Source organism: Copadichromis virginalis, linkage group LG15 (genome assembly GCF_057382275.1).
Source record: "Copadichromis virginalis isolate Kocher_CV1m ecotype Utaka linkage group LG15, C_Virginalis_male_GT1.1, whole genome shotgun sequence".
Classification (NCBI taxonomy): Eukaryota; Metazoa; Chordata; class Actinopteri; order Cichliformes; family Cichlidae; genus Copadichromis; species Copadichromis virginalis.
In genome coordinates, this window is record NC_140632.1 from 26,055,540 (window position 1) to 26,073,120 (window position 17,581).

The 17,581-nt window shown below is 40.9% G+C and overlaps 1 protein-coding gene across 1 annotated transcript in view; it reads left to right on the plus strand.

Moving 5' to 3' along the window:
• Window positions 1-261: 261 nt before the first annotated feature.
• Window positions 262-17,581, plus strand: part of LOC146692565 (endothelin-2) — a 38,554-nt gene continuing 21,234 nt past the window's right edge. The window contains exon 1 of the mRNA XM_085432698.1: window positions 262-743. Coding sequence (XP_085288824.1) covers window positions 683-743 — 61 coding nt within the window. The 5' untranslated portion in view covers window positions 262-682. The remainder of the gene's footprint in view (window positions 744-17,581) is intronic.

Below are 17,581 nucleotides of genomic sequence, written 5' to 3' on the forward strand. Positions count from 1 at the left end.
CAAAAGGGGCAGGATGACAACTATACATGTATGCACGTGTTGCCCCACACAGATAAAGACGTGTGTGCCTAAAATAGCAAGCTGGGCTGTTCCACACATGTAGAGCACTCTGTGAGGAGATCCCAGGGAGGCGAGCGTCACAATTCAGCTTACACAAAGAAAAAAAGAGGCGAGAAGATGAAAGAGACTAGTGAGGGACGCGGCAAGCATGAGAGCATGACATGGCTGAACCACAGGAGGAGGAGGCTGTGATTAATGACATTCAAGCTGTGAAGGTGTCTCAGTGCAGAGCCAGCCTCCCCGTTGTATCCTCCTCCTCCTCTCGCAGTCACTTCTCTCCATCTGTTTTGATGCAGCTCATAACAGATCGTCACATTATCCTCCCTCCGTCTGGAAACCGCAGCAGCCTTGGGATTAAACCCAGCACCACACTCCTCTCAGTGCTGCACCTGGGAGGCAGCTGTACACAGCGCGTTACCTGACTGGACATTTGAAACAAACCCTCGGAGCCCATTCTTCGTCTTCTTAGGTGCTCACTGGAAACACTTAGGTTAGGTTTTGATTCAGCAGGAGCCTCTGCTCTGCTGCTTCAGCTCCTCCAGCTGCTGCGAGGAACTTTACGAGGAGCCAAGGTGCTTTTGCTCCTTTGATTTCTCACCTGGATGCTGAGGAGATCAACAGGATGGACCTCACCTACATTTGTCTCCTCTTCACGGCTCTAATGTTGATCCAGCACAGCGAAGGTAAACCCGTTTTTATATCTGTCCAATTAGATGTTTGTTACTAGATGGGTGGGATGTAAGGACTCTGTTTACATGGTATAATTTACATGATCCTCTTAAAAGACAATGCATCACTAAGCAAATTAAGGAATATGTTATTCTTTGAGATCTAAGTATTTCTCCAGACGCTGATAAATTTTTATTCCCCTTTCAGGACTCAGTTTGATTTTATTAGCCAGTGAGTTAATAAACAGGTTTGTGGACTACCATGGCAACTTGTTAATTTTGGAGCCCTGAAATTAATAAAAGGTAGAAAAGAGTTATCAAGCTTACAAAAATAATAAACAAAAGTGGTTAAATAAAAAATAATGACCTTTTTCTGTATCTCTTACATAAATACTGCTCATTTTTAATACCGTCACAGCTTCTGCAAATCAAGTATCAAAAATCGATTAGGAATATTTAAACAGTGTTTGAGATGTCAATAAATTATGAATTTATTCATTTTCATGAAGGAAAAATCCACAGCACTACACGTTATTTTTCATGACATGAAAGCACTGCAACCTCAATATTTTAATGTTCACATTATTCATATTTTAATTGAAAGCAGAAACAACATCAGGACTGTGAGGCTGTATAATGAGATCTGCAGCTAGGCGCTCTGCTCTCTGGTTTCCACAGTCGAGCTCATCGTGACATTTTATTATTCAAAAAGCAATCAGAGGTCACGTAGCGTGTAAGGACTCCCTCTGTTGTCGCTTTCTAGCTCTTGGATGATGAAGTTTTACAGTGTCAGTGTCACGGCACCCTGTGACCTGTATATAATCATACCCTTGCTCTTTCAGCAAATTCCTGTGTTGAAGGTCCTACGAACAGATAGCTGTGGAAGGCCGCCTCACACTTCAAACATGATAGAGGTCAAATTTAAAAAGAATATGTCTAATTCAGGCTAAAAATGTCAAAAGTGCATTTATACTTCTCTCACTCTTCAATGTTGATGAAACTGGAACTAAAAGTAACTTTCCAACGTCACCATCTTCCAACACAGGATTGCTTTGTGTTTTAAAACGGCTGGTCTGGTTATAGTAAAACACCGCCAAATGTGATCTTTTCTGGGACCAAAACACCAATGAGAATAATACTGGAATAAACTGTAGGTTCAAAATACGAAACCCCAGTGAGCAGCATCACGATGGTTTCACCTTTCTTTGCATATTGTCGACTTGCTTCAGGTCTTTGAAGTTGCCGGGCTTTCATTCATGCACAGCACTCTTAAGGACCCACCACAGCATTAGAGTCAGGTTGCGGTCTGGACTTTGGATCATTGCAGACCTTGGGTCATTGCATTACCTCAGTACTTTTCTTTTTCAGACATTCTGTTGGAGATTTGCTGCTGTGCTTGGGATCACTGTCTGTTTTAGGCCAAGCTTTAGTCCAAACTTTAGGCCTCACACTGACTCTAGAATACATTGCTATGTAGGTAAGTTCACAGTGGATTCAATGACTGCAAAGTGCCTGTTGCTGCAAATCAAGATCAAACTGTCACCCTTCTACCACCATGCTTCACAGTTAGTGCTCTCCAAGCAAAGTACTTTCTTTTACAGAAGAGGCTTTCTCCTGGGAACCCTTATAAATAAGCCATACCTGTTCACTCTTTCTCAGTTCAGAGAGCTGTTCACTTGGAGGTGGCTGTAGCTCAGATCACCCTCTAATTGGAAGGTTAGTGGTTCGATCCCTGTCTGCTCGAGTCTGCATGCCAAATATCTTTGGGTAATGACTAGGGATGGGTATCGTTTAGGTTTTATCCGATACCGGTGCCAAATCGGTACTTTTGAAACGGTGCCGGTGCTCAAACGGTGCTTAAAGAATGGAGAACACAAACTTTGTCCAAAAACCTCTCATGTTCAGCTGGTTTTTGTAAAAATATAACAATGTTAGCCTTTTCTGCAGCTATGGGGCATATATGGTATCACTCTTGGCTGGAAGCAGTGCTTAAACAATGGAAAAAACACAAACTTTGTCCTAAACCTCTCATGTTTAACTGTTTTCCACTTTTTCTTTGGTCATTTTAGCCTTTTTAGCCAGGGTGAAGGGAGTATCTGCCATCAAACAAGAGGACAGCCGCATGTAGCTATGATGATGTTTGCTAGTTCACCTTACATGCATTAATGTAATAACGTGGTTAGCCTACTCAACGTAAATTAGCTACTCACGCAGAGAAGAACGGCTGCTGCCACCATCATCCGTCATCATTTCTGCTACACTGGCAGGGCTAGGGGCCAGGACTCTCCTCTTCGTGTTTTTGGGGGATGTTGCATAACAGGCAACCCACCCGCAGTAGATGTGCTCGTGTGAGGTCTCGCAGCAAGCTATCAAATACGGCGCATTTCTGGGCTTTTAAAAAAAACGCTATGCGTCGCCAGGTGTTTCATCGGATTTGAGGTGTTACCTCCTTTGACAGTATCACAGTATCAACTTAAAGCACTTGTTGCTGCTGAGTTTGCATATTTTGCTGTGAAGTACAGCCAGACTTTTGACCGCTTCGCCTTGGACATTTTTAATCTGTAGCTCTGCTCTAACAGAACGTACGTACCTGGCCCCGCCTACTATCCTCGGAAACGTAAAATGATTGGCTAGAATCTAAAGTGTATCACAGCTCAGGAAAAAAAAGCACCGAAATAAAGCACCGAAATGTGCGCTGCTTTTCGGTCTGGTTACTACCGTTTATGTCAGAACCGGTGCCATCATGGCACCGGACACCGGTACCCATCCCTAGTAATAACCCCAGGTTTCCTGCACTGGAGTTTGAATGATAGATAGGTAGACAGACAGATAGATAGCACGTAGTTAGGGAATACATAGAAGATGTTTTCGTGTGAATGAGGCAAGCCATATAAAGTGCTCTGAGTAGAGGAGTGCTGTATAAGACACCAATATTAAATAAATTCTAACAGCTGATCAAGCTTAAATGTGCAGCTGTTGTTTAACGCGACATCCGCTGGTTTCCTCTTTCTGGCGCAAAGTGGGCAATAAACAAACGAGAGAGAAAAGCCGATCAGCTGATCATTGATCAGTTTCATGATCATGTTCATTGAAGTAGAAACAGGAGAGGGAGGGCAAAGAATGAGCGAAGAAGAGGCAGCTGTGCAGCGTAAAGACAGAATAACTCCAGCTTTGTGTCTTTTTCCATCCTAGCTGAAGTCCGGGACAAACTGTGTTCCTTTTCAGCTCAATACAAAATGCGTAATATTTTCTCTGAATACCGGACGATTCCAGTTTTTACAGGACGGTTGGCAACTCTAATAATTAACCTTATGAATAAAATAAAGTTCACTATCAGTAACATCATAGCACCCACCCAGCTGTATAGAAACTCCGTCATGCTAGCTAGTACGCAGTAAGAGTTATTGTAACTGACTGTAAAAAGTCAGCACAACGAAAATAAACTCCACCTAAACTTGGTTTATATCTGACCCAGATAGACTGCAGGTCATTACTTCTTACCTGAAGTTCAGTTCACCTGACACTCGGACCGGCGGCCGCCTCGGGTCTCTCCTCCTCCTGCCTCCCCTTTCTCTCATCCTCCTGCTGTCCTCCACCACTTGCTAATGTTACTGAATCTGTGGAAGCTCCGCGATAGCCACCACCAAACAACTGAGTTATTTTTACACACCGGCCAGCATCTGGCCAATCCACCACCTTTCATTGTTTATACCGTTACCAAAAAAAATAAAAAAATCATTGGCCCATAAAAATGAAAAATCACCATAGACGGGTAAGATGGGACGATTTAGTCTGTGAAGCTGAGTTTGAGCCACACAGAAATCCAACCATGAACACAAAACGACCTCTTGTAGCCTCCAGCTAACATACCTGAGGGCTGCTGAGGAAATAAGTCTTACAGCTGTACATGCTAAGGACTGTGCGGTAAAACCCTTTTCATTGAAAATTAATTCTTTTTCAAATGACTGATGAGTCAAGTAAAACTGTGGATTTAATGAAAGCTGGTATAATCTGGTCTTTAGCTGAGTTTGGGTAACAATGCCTGGTTTAGGTGTTCTTCAGACTGTTAGCACATTCAATCCCCAGATATCTTTGTGAAGCAGCTAATAAAATGTTTTCAGAAACCTTGATGGTAAGGCCCTCACAGAAGGAAGAAGTAATTTTAAAAAATACAAAAGGACATTATTTCACATTAGCCCGAGGTATAGTTTGAGCCTGCCAGGAACTTTAAAAATCGAAGCAGGCTGGGATATTTAACTTTTTGAATAGGTCTACCTGCAGAACTGGATTGTGGATCTTTCATTTCTAAAACCAGGGCTGTGTTGTGTTTTCATACTCCTAAATTTCCTGCACAAGTCTAAACCAGGCTTTCTATTATAGAAGAGTCATTTACAAAGAAAGCTTTGTAGGCTTGATAAAGGTGCCTACAAAGTGAATAAAAATTCATTAATTATTTTAATATACAAATATTGAATTGAAACACTGGCAAAAAAATCATGGTTTGTCAAACAGACTCATTTCATGGTGCAGGCGATGAAGGACAAACACATTATCGGGTGTTTTAAAGAGTTATTTGTGATTTGAACTCATTTAAACTTTTGAAACACCAAAGACATAAAGTGGAATAACCAGTCTAGGTAGCAGCAGACCAGTGACCCCTCTGTTCTCAAAGATAACATTCCTGGTTTGGTCTTTAGGTTTGTTGGCTTGAACCACACGCAGTGCTTACAATGGCTTACAGAGCCGATCTTCTCAAAAGAATTTACAAGCATAACAAATTTAAATCATACTTTATGCTCATTCTTGCATGATGAATTTATATTTGTGATAATAAAAATGTTGTCACATGTACAGTACGTGTCAAAGAAGCCTGACACCAAGTCTAATTTAGCATGCCACAGGCCAGCCAGCTGAAGTACAGCTGGGCACATTTATGTGTAATCCTGGTAAGAACAGGATTTGGTGCAGCATTACAGTATGACCCTCTTGGTGTTGCTGAATGAAAACCCACATCCTCAGGTAGATCTTAAAGGTTAAGGGACGGGGTGGCTACTTGCAGTTGCAAGTTTTCTTTTACATTTACACACCACAAGCTAGAGCTAACCGTTGTAATCATTTCGAGCAGTGTGCAGTTAAAAGGAAAATATAAATGGAAGTTGGCTGAACATCTTCTCTATGAAACAAGAATTACTGAGGTTTGTCATAAAGTGTGAGCACATTCTGAGAAACACCAGCGTTCTTCCTGTTTCTACATCAGTTGAAATCGTCATTATGAAATAGTACTTGTGGTTTCGGGTGTCCTGACCAACACTCAATCTACTCATTTCCTCTTGTTCAGCAGTGTGCATGCTCATTACTGTCACAGGGTACTACTTATGACTGAGGTGAGGCGAGGAGCTGCCTTTTCCATGAAATATTTAGCATACTGAATTACTGGGTACATGCTACCTCCATCATCTTAAACAAATATAGTTTGGGTAGAGTCTTTGTTAGCGTGAGGACCTCAGAGAATTTTTAAAGCACCTTTCTGTCAACATGTTGTCCCTTCTCTTTCTCTACTTTTCTGGCTGCCGCTGTCTTTTTTTCCACTTACCAAACTGTCTACCGTTTTTCTTGCCATTTTTCTGTCTCTATCTCCACCTTCCCGTTGGTCTTAATCTGTGCTGCGTGTTTTGTATTTGTCTATCACAGCCAGACATCTGAGCCTTATTAGGGATTGCTGGAGAAAGCAGCACTTTGAAATCACAAGACAACACCACAGCCTGTCACGGCTGGCGGAGGGAGCCGTGTGGTGTGGAGGAAAAGGAGGACCCAAGATGCAGCAAACTGATGATACGAGTGATGTTTTATTTACAAAGGTGGTGGTGACAAAAACAGGCAACGAGGTATGAGTACTTTACAAACGGAAACCTAAACTGGGAGAAACTAAATAGCAAACCTGAGACCGTACAAAGGGGGTGCGGGGCAGAGGGACGCAGAGACAGGACACCATGGAACGCAGATGAATGCAGAGATACGCAGAAATACACGGATGAGTGCAGACGAGCCGACAACGAACACAGACCGACACCCACTAAATATACACACACAAGGTAATCAGGTAATCACACACAGGAGGGAAGAACAGCTGAACCTAATACACCTGGGGACCGGAGGAGACAAGCTGAACACAATAACAGACACAGACCTTCAGAACAGAACAGGAAATCCAGAACACGAGCCTTCAAAATAAAACAGGAAACAGACTGATGTACAACACAACACGGGGACATGAACAGAGCACCAAGGACAGACACAGGTAGGGCTGACAATACACCAAACTTCAGGTTAACCCTAACTAATACAGATCAGAAAAAACGCAAAACGCTGGGTCAACGACCCAGGACCATGACACAGCCTTTGTCTTCGAGCACTGAGGACACTAAATAAAACCTAACAGCCTGTATAACAACAGAAACAGCCTGAGCTGGTTGAAAATGTGCAGATGGGTGGTAATTTGAAAGAAAAACTACAACCCTGACCCTTACAGTTTGAGCCCTACTTTTCTGTTCCTGTCCATTTTTCCTTATAGTGAGACTGGTCACTGCAAATCAATGCAAAGTAATAACTCATATCACCTTTCTCTCCTGGGATAATGATGCCCCAGTCCACTAAATGATTAGATTAGGAAGAAATGTTTGGACTTGTACCCTGGGCACTCACCGGATTTCAGGCCAGCTGACTTTAGAATGAAACAAATGAAGTAAAAGAATTTGGAAGAATGGTGTTGGTGTCTCCAACAGAGATCAGCAGATTTGGACAGTCAGTAGCTAAGAGCAGATCAACTGTTCTGGTAGCAAGGGCACAACACTTTACTAAAATATTTGGGAATTTTTAAAAAATTTATTTTTTCATTTATTTTATTCATTTTACTAATCCTTGAACACAATCTTCATGCCACTATGTAACCCTCGTTTACATTTCCTATCCCAAATATTTTGGAATGAAACAAGCCATCAGCTGTCAAACAGCTGTTTGGTAAAAAGCTTAAAAATCTACAAAGACAATCTTCAAAAAGTCACAAATCTCTAATGTTTTGGCAAATAACATGAAAGGGTTAATTTCTCCGTCAAACTGCAACCTGTGCGTCAACGCAAGGATAAAGTCAGGCTACCTTCTGGAGCTCAGGTGTCATCATAATCACTAACTTGATGCTCGCTGTTCTTCGCTCTGTGCTCACCTGTGCTCAGTCGGGAGGTCAGAAGGTCTCTGACAAAGCAACATGTCCAGGGTGGACGTCAGAGTTTCATCAGGGATGGTTGATGGAAAGTGTATTTTGTTTTTAAACTCTCAAGTGTAATTTTATTCTGCCTTTCGTGACATAAAACTGGAGACACTGGGGCTTCAACGGCCCCAAATTAGGCTGGGAGTTTACTCTGGCTTTAATGTTGGCCTCAGTACATTTTTATAATCTCCGAACGTTGTGCCCGCCAAGGGTAGAATGTTCAGAGACAATGCCCAAGAGTGCGCTCAAACTAAATACAGTGTTTTACTTCTTACACAAAACCACTGCATACCTTCTGTTTCTTTTCAAGTGTTTATGAATGCTGAAGAATTCAAAGGACTGAATGTTACAGTCTTTTCCTGGCTGAGAGGTTTGTACCTGTGCACTGACTTCTGCCAGTCCAAACAACCAGCTCGTGGATTAGCAGCTGATCCATGTGTATATTGTCAAATATTGTCAAACCCCGCGGAGCCTACCAGACCCTCTCATAACAGGGGCAAGAAATTAAACTTTGGCTCAGCAGTCCGCACACGATGCAGGACCCTGAACAGGGGGTTTGCCTCTTGGTATTTCCCATGATTTTATTTTTGTTCTTAAGCCAAAGATGCAAAATAGCACACGAGCTTGCATGAATACTTGCACATGTATGTAAAGTATGCAGGTTCATATGCACAGGCATGTGGATACCTGTGCTAAAGGATCACAAAATACTAAATGCAAATTATGGGAAAGGAAATGTGCATCACACTGAGAGCTGCTTAAAGGACTGAAAGGGTGCCAAATACAGAGACGAAATCATAAGGTCCAGGAAAAGTTTAAATGTTTACATCCATAAAGTGTAATTCACTGCCTGTGGCAAGGAAACAATAAAGAACCAACTTTCAGCTTGAAGTCTGATATCACTCATGCTCCTATAGAGAACAAGACTGGCAAATATCCAAGTAAGATTTCAGGGACAGTGCTTCCCCCATAGTGTGTGTAAAATTTATTATGCCGAGCTCAAGATCAGTCTGATATGTTGTTGTTCTTCTTCTTATTATTAGTATTATTATCATTATTATTATAACTAGTAGTAGTAGTATTGTTCTGGCATTCATTAAGAGCATCACGTTCATGGTCTCTTTTGTATTGTATTTGTGTTACTTTTATCTGTCACAGCTGCTTTGAAATGTTCCCTGATATGCAAACGACTGATGGATCTGAATTATCGATTCAAATGTTTACTAAGACTGATATTAAGATTCTCAAAGCTCACATTATGATGTTTTAGTGGCAGAAAGCATCAGTTTGCAACTCAGGTTCTGGAAATGACACTAACCAGACAAGAACCGAACCCAAGGTGCTGACTGAACATTTTGGCACCTTGTTCCACACAGTGAGCTCTGCAGGAAGAATAAACTCAAAGTGGTGTTGCGTGACTTTTGTGATACATGATGTGACTTCTTACCCAGCTCGTGAATTAAATTGTCTTTTCATTTTACTTTTGTTCTCTATGACACGTTCCTCTTAGATATTTTCTGCTTGTGACTGAATTAACACGAGAAGCTCTGATGCCCACCCAGTTTTTGTTCGTTTATTTCTGGCACAGTTAGATGCTTAGCTCTCATTGGCTTCTGCCCAAGACAAACAAAACCTGAAACTTGAAGGCTTGAAAAACATCTGGAATCAACTAAAGATGCTCAGCCTAAGCAGACTTAGCAGTCCCTGTATTTCCTCTGTCTCTGCAGGTTTGTGAGCATTGTAATTAACACAAACGTCTTTGGGACTGTGCACCAACCCAGTGTGAGTGTGAGTGATCCATTGAGTGTCTACCATCAGTCAATATCAGACCCCTAACTATAACCCTTAGGTGGCCTAAAATTGCCCCAGGAGGTTGTCCTTACCTCATTCAGCAGAGGTCATTTTGTCTTTATGATATAGTCATAAAATCTTGGCCTTTGTCATACAAAAAGGAGTATTTAATTAAATAAGGTGATAAGTTCAAAGAAGGCTGCGATGATAAAATAAAAATGATAAATGATATTTCAATTTTCTTCTTGACAGATCTCAGCCCTGAAATCAAAACGTTAGTGAGGATGAAGCGAAAGGCACCGACAGGTGGTGGCACTGAAAAGTTCACTTTTTTTTCCCCCGACAAACTTGAGGATTCGCGATACGCTCAGTGCTGCAAACATCTGCACGCTGCACTCTGTCATTATTAGTATTATTCTATCCTTTCTGCAGACCGCTCAATCAGTGTCCATGTCTCCGATTTTGCAGTAATTACAACAAGCTGCTTCTTTTGTCTTCAGTCAGATGTCTTAACTTAATCAGAGGTTTACAGGACAAATGAGCGATGGAGACATCTCCCTGTTCAAAAGATGCAAACCAGCGAGGCTGGTTGCATCTGTACATCAATCTTTGATGCTGTACATACACATAAAACATGTGTATTATATATTCTGTTAAAGAATATAAAAGCAATGATGGAGAAACTCGAGCCACCGCACAGCTGGGTGCCACGTGTTCAAACTGAGAGAGGCAAGGTCGACGTTGATGCCAGTTTGTTTTTTTTCTGGCATATTTCTGGCCTTTGGACTCGACATCAGTGCTCCAAAGTGACATTTTGGAAGCAACACTCACTCAGTCATCCTCTGGCACAGCCTCGGAAAAGATGAATAATAATGACTAAATAGGAACATGATAATTCAATATCACAAAATGTGAAACTGGTTAGTGTCATATTGTCTTTTTAGCTTTCGATGCAAATGAGTGGCCTTTCAAGCAGTTGAAAGTCTTTATTGAGGAATTTAGTTTTGATGACAGAGATTTAACCTGACAAATCTCTGAAGTCATCTGAGAGACAGCATTATTTGACTGTTTCCTCATGCAGGCCAGGATTGAAACCTCTAAGCTGCTTGTCTAACCTCGTCTATGTACAGTACGTAAAGGTCACACTCAAGCATGTGTGTTTTTAGGAGGAAATGTGAGGACCATGGATAAAAAGTGTGAAATCTCCATGCCAAATGGATTCAAGCCTCAGTATCGAGAAAGTCCCTCAGTTCAGGTGAGTTGGACTTGGCTGCCCGAGAAGTAACTGTGCAAACCAGTTTGGAAAATGTGTTTGTTTAATGTGCCTTCCTGCTGCAAAACTCCAGATGCAGAAACACTGAGACGTGAAGTTTCCCAAAAACTTTTAACCGAAGCAGAACTGATTTTTTATTTTACCTTGACTAATAACTAATAATAAATATAATTCCTGGTGTACTTGCACCAGCTTCAGTTACATAAAGAGGAAGGACACTTTACAGGTCATTTTTCTTCTGTCAGATTAACAGTTGTTTTTATCTTTAAACAAAGATTCAGTTTTTTATTTGACATTCTTGCTTTGACTGAAACTCCGCTGATCACGCCTCAGCTCAGTTTCTACCAACCAGTAAGGTGATGTGAAACATCTGTGGTGTCGACCCCACTGTGAGGTCAGGAAGTCTGGATCAAGCCTGAAGTGCTATTAGGAAGTTGAAGCTAAGCTGGGATTAAAATCATTTTACATTTTGTAGAGTTTTCTTGTCAAGGCATTTTATTCACATTCAGTGTTTCAATCAGTCCGAAGGTTTCCTCTTAAAGAAAGTTATCACAGATCCTTTTCAGAATATACTTTGGCATTACCACAAAGACCGTGGGTTAAAAATAAGATCCGAGCACTGTGAAGTAAAGCAGAACAGGAGATCCATTATCCTCTTCATCGTGTTGTGTCTGATATCGTAATGATGTCTGGCAGAAAGCTGCTGTGCTGACAGATGTGTCTGTCTGGCACTGAAGCATTCAGGTGTGCAAAAACACACACATAACTTCGACATGACGTTGCAAACAGCAGCAGGTAGCTTTGTGTGGTTCCCGGTCTGTACTTGCCTAAATAAAACCTCCTCACTCCTCCATGACAGCACCCTGCTGCCCAGAATATACAAAATGCTCTGTATCAGTGCAAAGTGCATGCATATGTGTTAAAAATGTGACGCAAAATTAGATTTGAGCGTAGGCGGGCTAGGCTCAGTCTCAGATACAGAGCAAGAAGTTTTGGCATCTGGAATCTGCCACTTAAAAAGAGCCATTTAATGTTGCCTTTTATTGGAGGTTTTCCGTGCTGGTTTACCTCCGGGTAGTCCCAGAAAATCCTGGAGAGATTATAAATCTCAGCATCCCCCAAAAGTATTTTGAAAATGTTGCTTGAGAAGTGTTTTACTGGGATGCTTATTGTAGTAAAAGGGCCTCCACTGACTGGTGTGTCTGAGAATGCTCATCCTGCTGATGACGGCTGGGGTTAGTTGAAATTAGAGATGGACCGATCCGATGTTACGTATCGGTATCGGTCCGATACTGACCTAAATTACTGGATCGGATATCGGAGAAAAATAAAAAATGTAATCCGATCCATTAAATATCACGAAAGCACCTCACAAAACTTGCAACACGCCGTAACTCACCTCAGAACGTTAGCACGTCGGAGCAGTATGCATCACGTGATAGAGCGGCTGTGGCATGCGGGACCTGTCGGTGGTCTGGATAGCATGTGGAGCTTCGCTAGCAACCCGGCATTTCATCTCCGACAAAGTTATCCCCGAGAGAAGTAAAGCAAGTGTGTAAGTCCATCTCTGAATGTAAAGCATTCCTGCGTTAAGCTTAACAAGCGACTGCCTCTTCTTGCTGCTACTTCAATCATGAAACGGCTTAATGATCAGCTGATCGGCTTTTCTGTCGCGAGTCCATCTCTCTTGTTTGTTTTTGGCCCACTTTGCACCAGAAAGAGGAAACCAGTGGCTGAACAACAGCAGCACGTTTAAGCTTGATAAGCTGTTGTTAGAATTTATTTAATATTAATTTTTACACCAGGATCTTTTTCTACGTAGCTGACGCTGGTAACTGTGCAGGGGCGGATCTAGCAAAGTTTAGCTAGGGGGGCCGATAGGGCATGAACAGGGAAAAGGGGGCACAAAGACATACTTTTCTTTCTTATTTTCATTTAAAATGTCGAGCTTTTAATAAATAATTATCTGACACCCAAAGTTTTAATTTGATGTAAAAGGAATAGAAGTCCATTACTGTATATAGTATTTTAGTGAGGACTCGAGCAGCAGAGTTCTGAATGAGCTGTAGTTGTCTGACTGATTTTTTAGGTAGACCTGTAAAGATGCTGTTACAGTAATCAAGCCTACTAAAGATGAATGCATGGACTAGTTTTTCCAGGTCCTGTTGAGACATCAGATCTTTTATCCTTGATATATTCTTGAGGTGATAGTAAGCTGACTTTGTTATTGTCTTAATGTGTTTTTCTAAGTTTAGGTCTGCATCCATCACTACACCCAAATTTCTCGCCTGGTTTGTGGTTTTTAGATGTATAGATTGAAGTTCTCTGGTGACCTGTAATCGTTTTTCTTTGGCGCCAAAGACTATTACCTCAGTTTTGTTTTTGTTTAGCTGAAGAAAATTGTGGCACAGCCAGTCATTGATTTCCTCAATGCATTTACCAAGAGCCTGTACAGGGCCTCGGTCTCCTGGTGACATTGTGATATATATTTGTGTGTCATCTGCATAGCTGTGATAGTTTATTTTGTTGTTGTTTATAATCTGTGCCAGTGGGAGCATGTAGATGTTAAACAGAAGGGGTCCCAAGATGGAACCTTGGGGAACTCCACATGTGATACTTGTCTGCTCAGATGTGAAGTTACCTATTGATACAAAGTATTTCCTGTTTTCTACGTATGTTTTGAACCAGTTTAGTACAATTCCTGAAAGACCTGTCCAGTTCTCCAGTCGTTTGAGTAATATGTTGTGGTCAACTGTATCAAATGCTGCACTGAGATCCAGTAAAACTAGGACTGACATTTTTCCACTGTCTGTATTCAGACATATGTCATTAAACACTTTGGTCAGAGCGGTTTCAGTGCTGTGGTTCTGTCTAAAACCTGACTGGAAGGCATCGTAGCAATTATTCTGTTTTAAGAAGTAACTGAGCTGTTGAGAAACTGCTTTTTCAATGATCTTACTTAAAAACGGGAGATTTGAGATCGGCCTGTAGTTGTTCATTTGTGTCTTGTCAAGATTGTCCTTTTTCAGTATAGGTTTGATTACAGCAGTTTTTAGTGATTCTGGAAACACACCTGATAATAAAGAAAAGTTGACGATCTGTAACAGGTCTGACTCTAAAGTCTTTGAGACCTTTTTGAAAAAACTTGTTGGCAGGACATCTAAACAGCAGGAGGAGGAGTTCAGTTGACCTAAGATGTCCTCCAGGTCTTTGCTGTTAATAGGTTGAAACTGTTTCATGGTGTTTAAACAGTTTTTTGGTGGACACAGTACATATCCTGGATCTGCTGTTGATGTACCAATTGCTTGTCTAATTTTTTGGATTTTTTCAGTGAAGAATTTGGCAAAGTCATTGCAGGCCATGGTCGAATGAAGTTCAGCTGCCACTGACACAGGGGGGTTTGTTAGCCTGTCAACTGTAGAAAATAAGACCCGAGCATTATGGCTGTTTTTAGTGATGATGTCAGAGAAGTAGGACCTCCTTGCATTCCTCAGTTGTAAATTATAATTGTGAAGTTTCTCTTTATAAATGTCATAATGAACCTGGAGGTTTGTTTTTCTCCATCTGCGCTCAGCTTTCCTACACTCTCTTTTTTCATTTTTCACCAGTGTGGAGTTTCTCCATGGAGACTTTTTCCTTCCAGAGATAACCTTCACCTTAATGGGAGCAATAGTGTCCATTACATTTAACATGTTAGCATTGAAGCTATTGACGAGCTCATTGACTGACCCTCTGGGCAGGTCAGGTGTTAATGGGAAGACCTGGTTAAAAATTGCACTACTGTGTTCAGTTATACACCGTTTTGTGATCACTGTTGTTGATATATTTGTGTGGGCTGAGATTTTACTTTCAAAGAAAACACAGTAATGATCAGACAGGCCCACATCAGACACAGTAACCTTTGAAATGCTCAGGCCTTTGGAGATCAGTAGGTCAAGAGTGTGTCCTCTATTATGTGTGGCCTCTGTTACATGCTGAGTCAGCCCAAAGTTGCCCAGAGTGTTACTCAGGTCTTTAGTCCCTTTGTCCTGAGGGTTGTCCACATGAATGTTAAAATCCCCAGCAATAATTACACAGTCAAAATCAACACAGATCACAGACAGCAGTTCACTGAGGTCATTAAAAAAGTCTGTGCAGTATTTGGGAGGCCTGTAAACATTAAGAAACACAACTTTGGATGGGGCCTTCAGCTGTAAAGCCACATATTCAAAAGACTGAAAACTTCCAGGAGATAGCTGCTTACATTGAAATGATTCAGGACCAAAATACATCAATGACCTCCTGACCCAGTATGAACCATCCAGATCCCTCAGGTCATCTGGATCCGGTCTTTTATCAGTTCCCAGAGTCAGAACCAGACACGGAGAAGCTGCATTCAGCTTTTATGCTCCTTATATCTGGAACAAACTCCCAGAAAGCCTCAGATCAGCTGAAACACTCAGTTTATTTAAATCCAGGTTGAAGACTCACTTATTCTCAGCTGCATTTGAATAAAGCACCAAATCCACACTTTAAGCTTAAATTTCAAAACTTACATTTAACTACTGATTTTATCTACTGTTCTGATTTTATCTGTTTTGATTTTATATACTGTTGTTTGTTTGTTTGTTTGTTTGTTTGTTTGTTTGTTTGTTTGTTTGTTTGTTAATTAGTTAGTTAGTTTATTTGCTTGTTTTAATCAATTTTAAATCATGCTTTTTATTTGTTCTTGTTTCTAATGTCTCTGTAAAGCACTTTGAATCACCTTGTTGTTGAATTGTGCTATACAAATAAACTTGCCTTGCCTTGCCTTGCCTATATAGTAACTATTAAGTCTAATATACCCTAGTAAGCTATAGTACTTTTTCCTTTGGGAAGGTACCATCTGTGCAGTCTGCAATTTTGTTGAAGAAAGATGTTGAATCTATTTAATATTTCTTGAGAAATAATTGATTTCTGTGCATTTTTTTTCACACTACATCAAATTAAGGTTGATTACGTCGATTAAGCATCATGAGGTGGAGGGTGGTTCCCTATTTTTTATTTATTTATTTTTGTTGTTGCTGGGAGTTGGAACCCTATTAGTTAGGTTGCTTAATATTTACGCTAAGTACTCTTTAAAATACCAGAATAGGGAGGATGGTGTAGGTTTAAGTTTATTAGATTGATCAGTATTGCTGAACTATGAAATATTTTTTTTTGCATACAGGTATAACAGAATAGCTTTAGTGTAGTTGTTGTTTTAAACTTGAGTATGAACATATACAAAATGCAGCAAGATATTAAAAAACAGTTTTGTTGATTAAAAAACACTATATCGAATTCATATCGGTATCGGCAGATATCCAAATTTATGATATCGGAATCGGTATCGGACATAAAAAAGTGGTATCGTGCCATCTCTAGTTGAAATGTGAACCTTTATGAACTTTCTTTGAAAATGTGCATGAATAAAAACCTAATGTGATTCTCTGGGACACAGCCGGGTGAAGAACAGAGCAACACCTAAGTTTATTGTGAGAAAAGGTGTTATTTTGCTCCCACATGTAAATCGTGTAAATCCCTCTTGGACGCCTAAACGTTCTCCCATGCGCATCGAGAACAAGATCAAAGGCCGTCTGTGGGTTCTGCCTGCTTTATGGGCTCTCTGTGTGTACGTGTGCTTTTAAACATGTGTCTTTGTGTTTGTAAGTCTATGTTCAGGTACAATATTACATGTCATTCATGCTAAGGGAGTTGTGTTAAGTTAAGTGGGAAGGAACAGGGAGTTGTTCCGACGCTCCGGTGACAAAAACAAAGGCAATGACGGCTCTGGCTCTCTTATCAGAAACACACCAGGCCCGTTGGAGGGCATGGTGTCATGTGACTGTAGCTGTGAATGTGCTTTTCTGGGGTGTTGATGAAGATCTTGAGACTATAAAATTGAATAAAGTAATTTCCGACTTTAACAAAGTAAAAGCTGCACACAGACTTTCCTTTGTTGTGCACCCAAGGAAAACCTGTGAGTGAATGAACTAGTTAGGTTAAGAGTAGCTATTTCTACAGGTACTGGATTGATTGCCATGAAATTTCTAAAAGGCATTCATGGCCCCAACAGGCTGGATCTCTTTGTTGATGCATTAACTTATAATCCTGCAGTCGGCTCTACTGCCATGCAAGCCGCTCTTGAAGCTGCTCATGGTGGGTATCTGAACTTTCTTAATGTTTACCGTCTTCACCATCCATCGTTTGTATCCTGTTGATTTATGTTGACATTTCTTATTAGCAGCAAATGAAAATAAAATGAATAATAAACCACCATACAAATTTAAACATTAATATCTGTACCCAGTCTAGATCTTAAAACCAATATTTTCAGTCTCATGTTTTACCAGTTTTCCAATCTGCCCCAGGGCTGGTGATGTGAGCAAACCCTGGCGTTATAGTTTCTGGATATAATAACTGGAAGTATATAGGAATGAAAGTTGGATGCAATGTCCATTTTTTCTTTAGGTCTATGAGAAACTGACCCTACTGCTCAGTTGATACACGGCCCCAGTAAACACT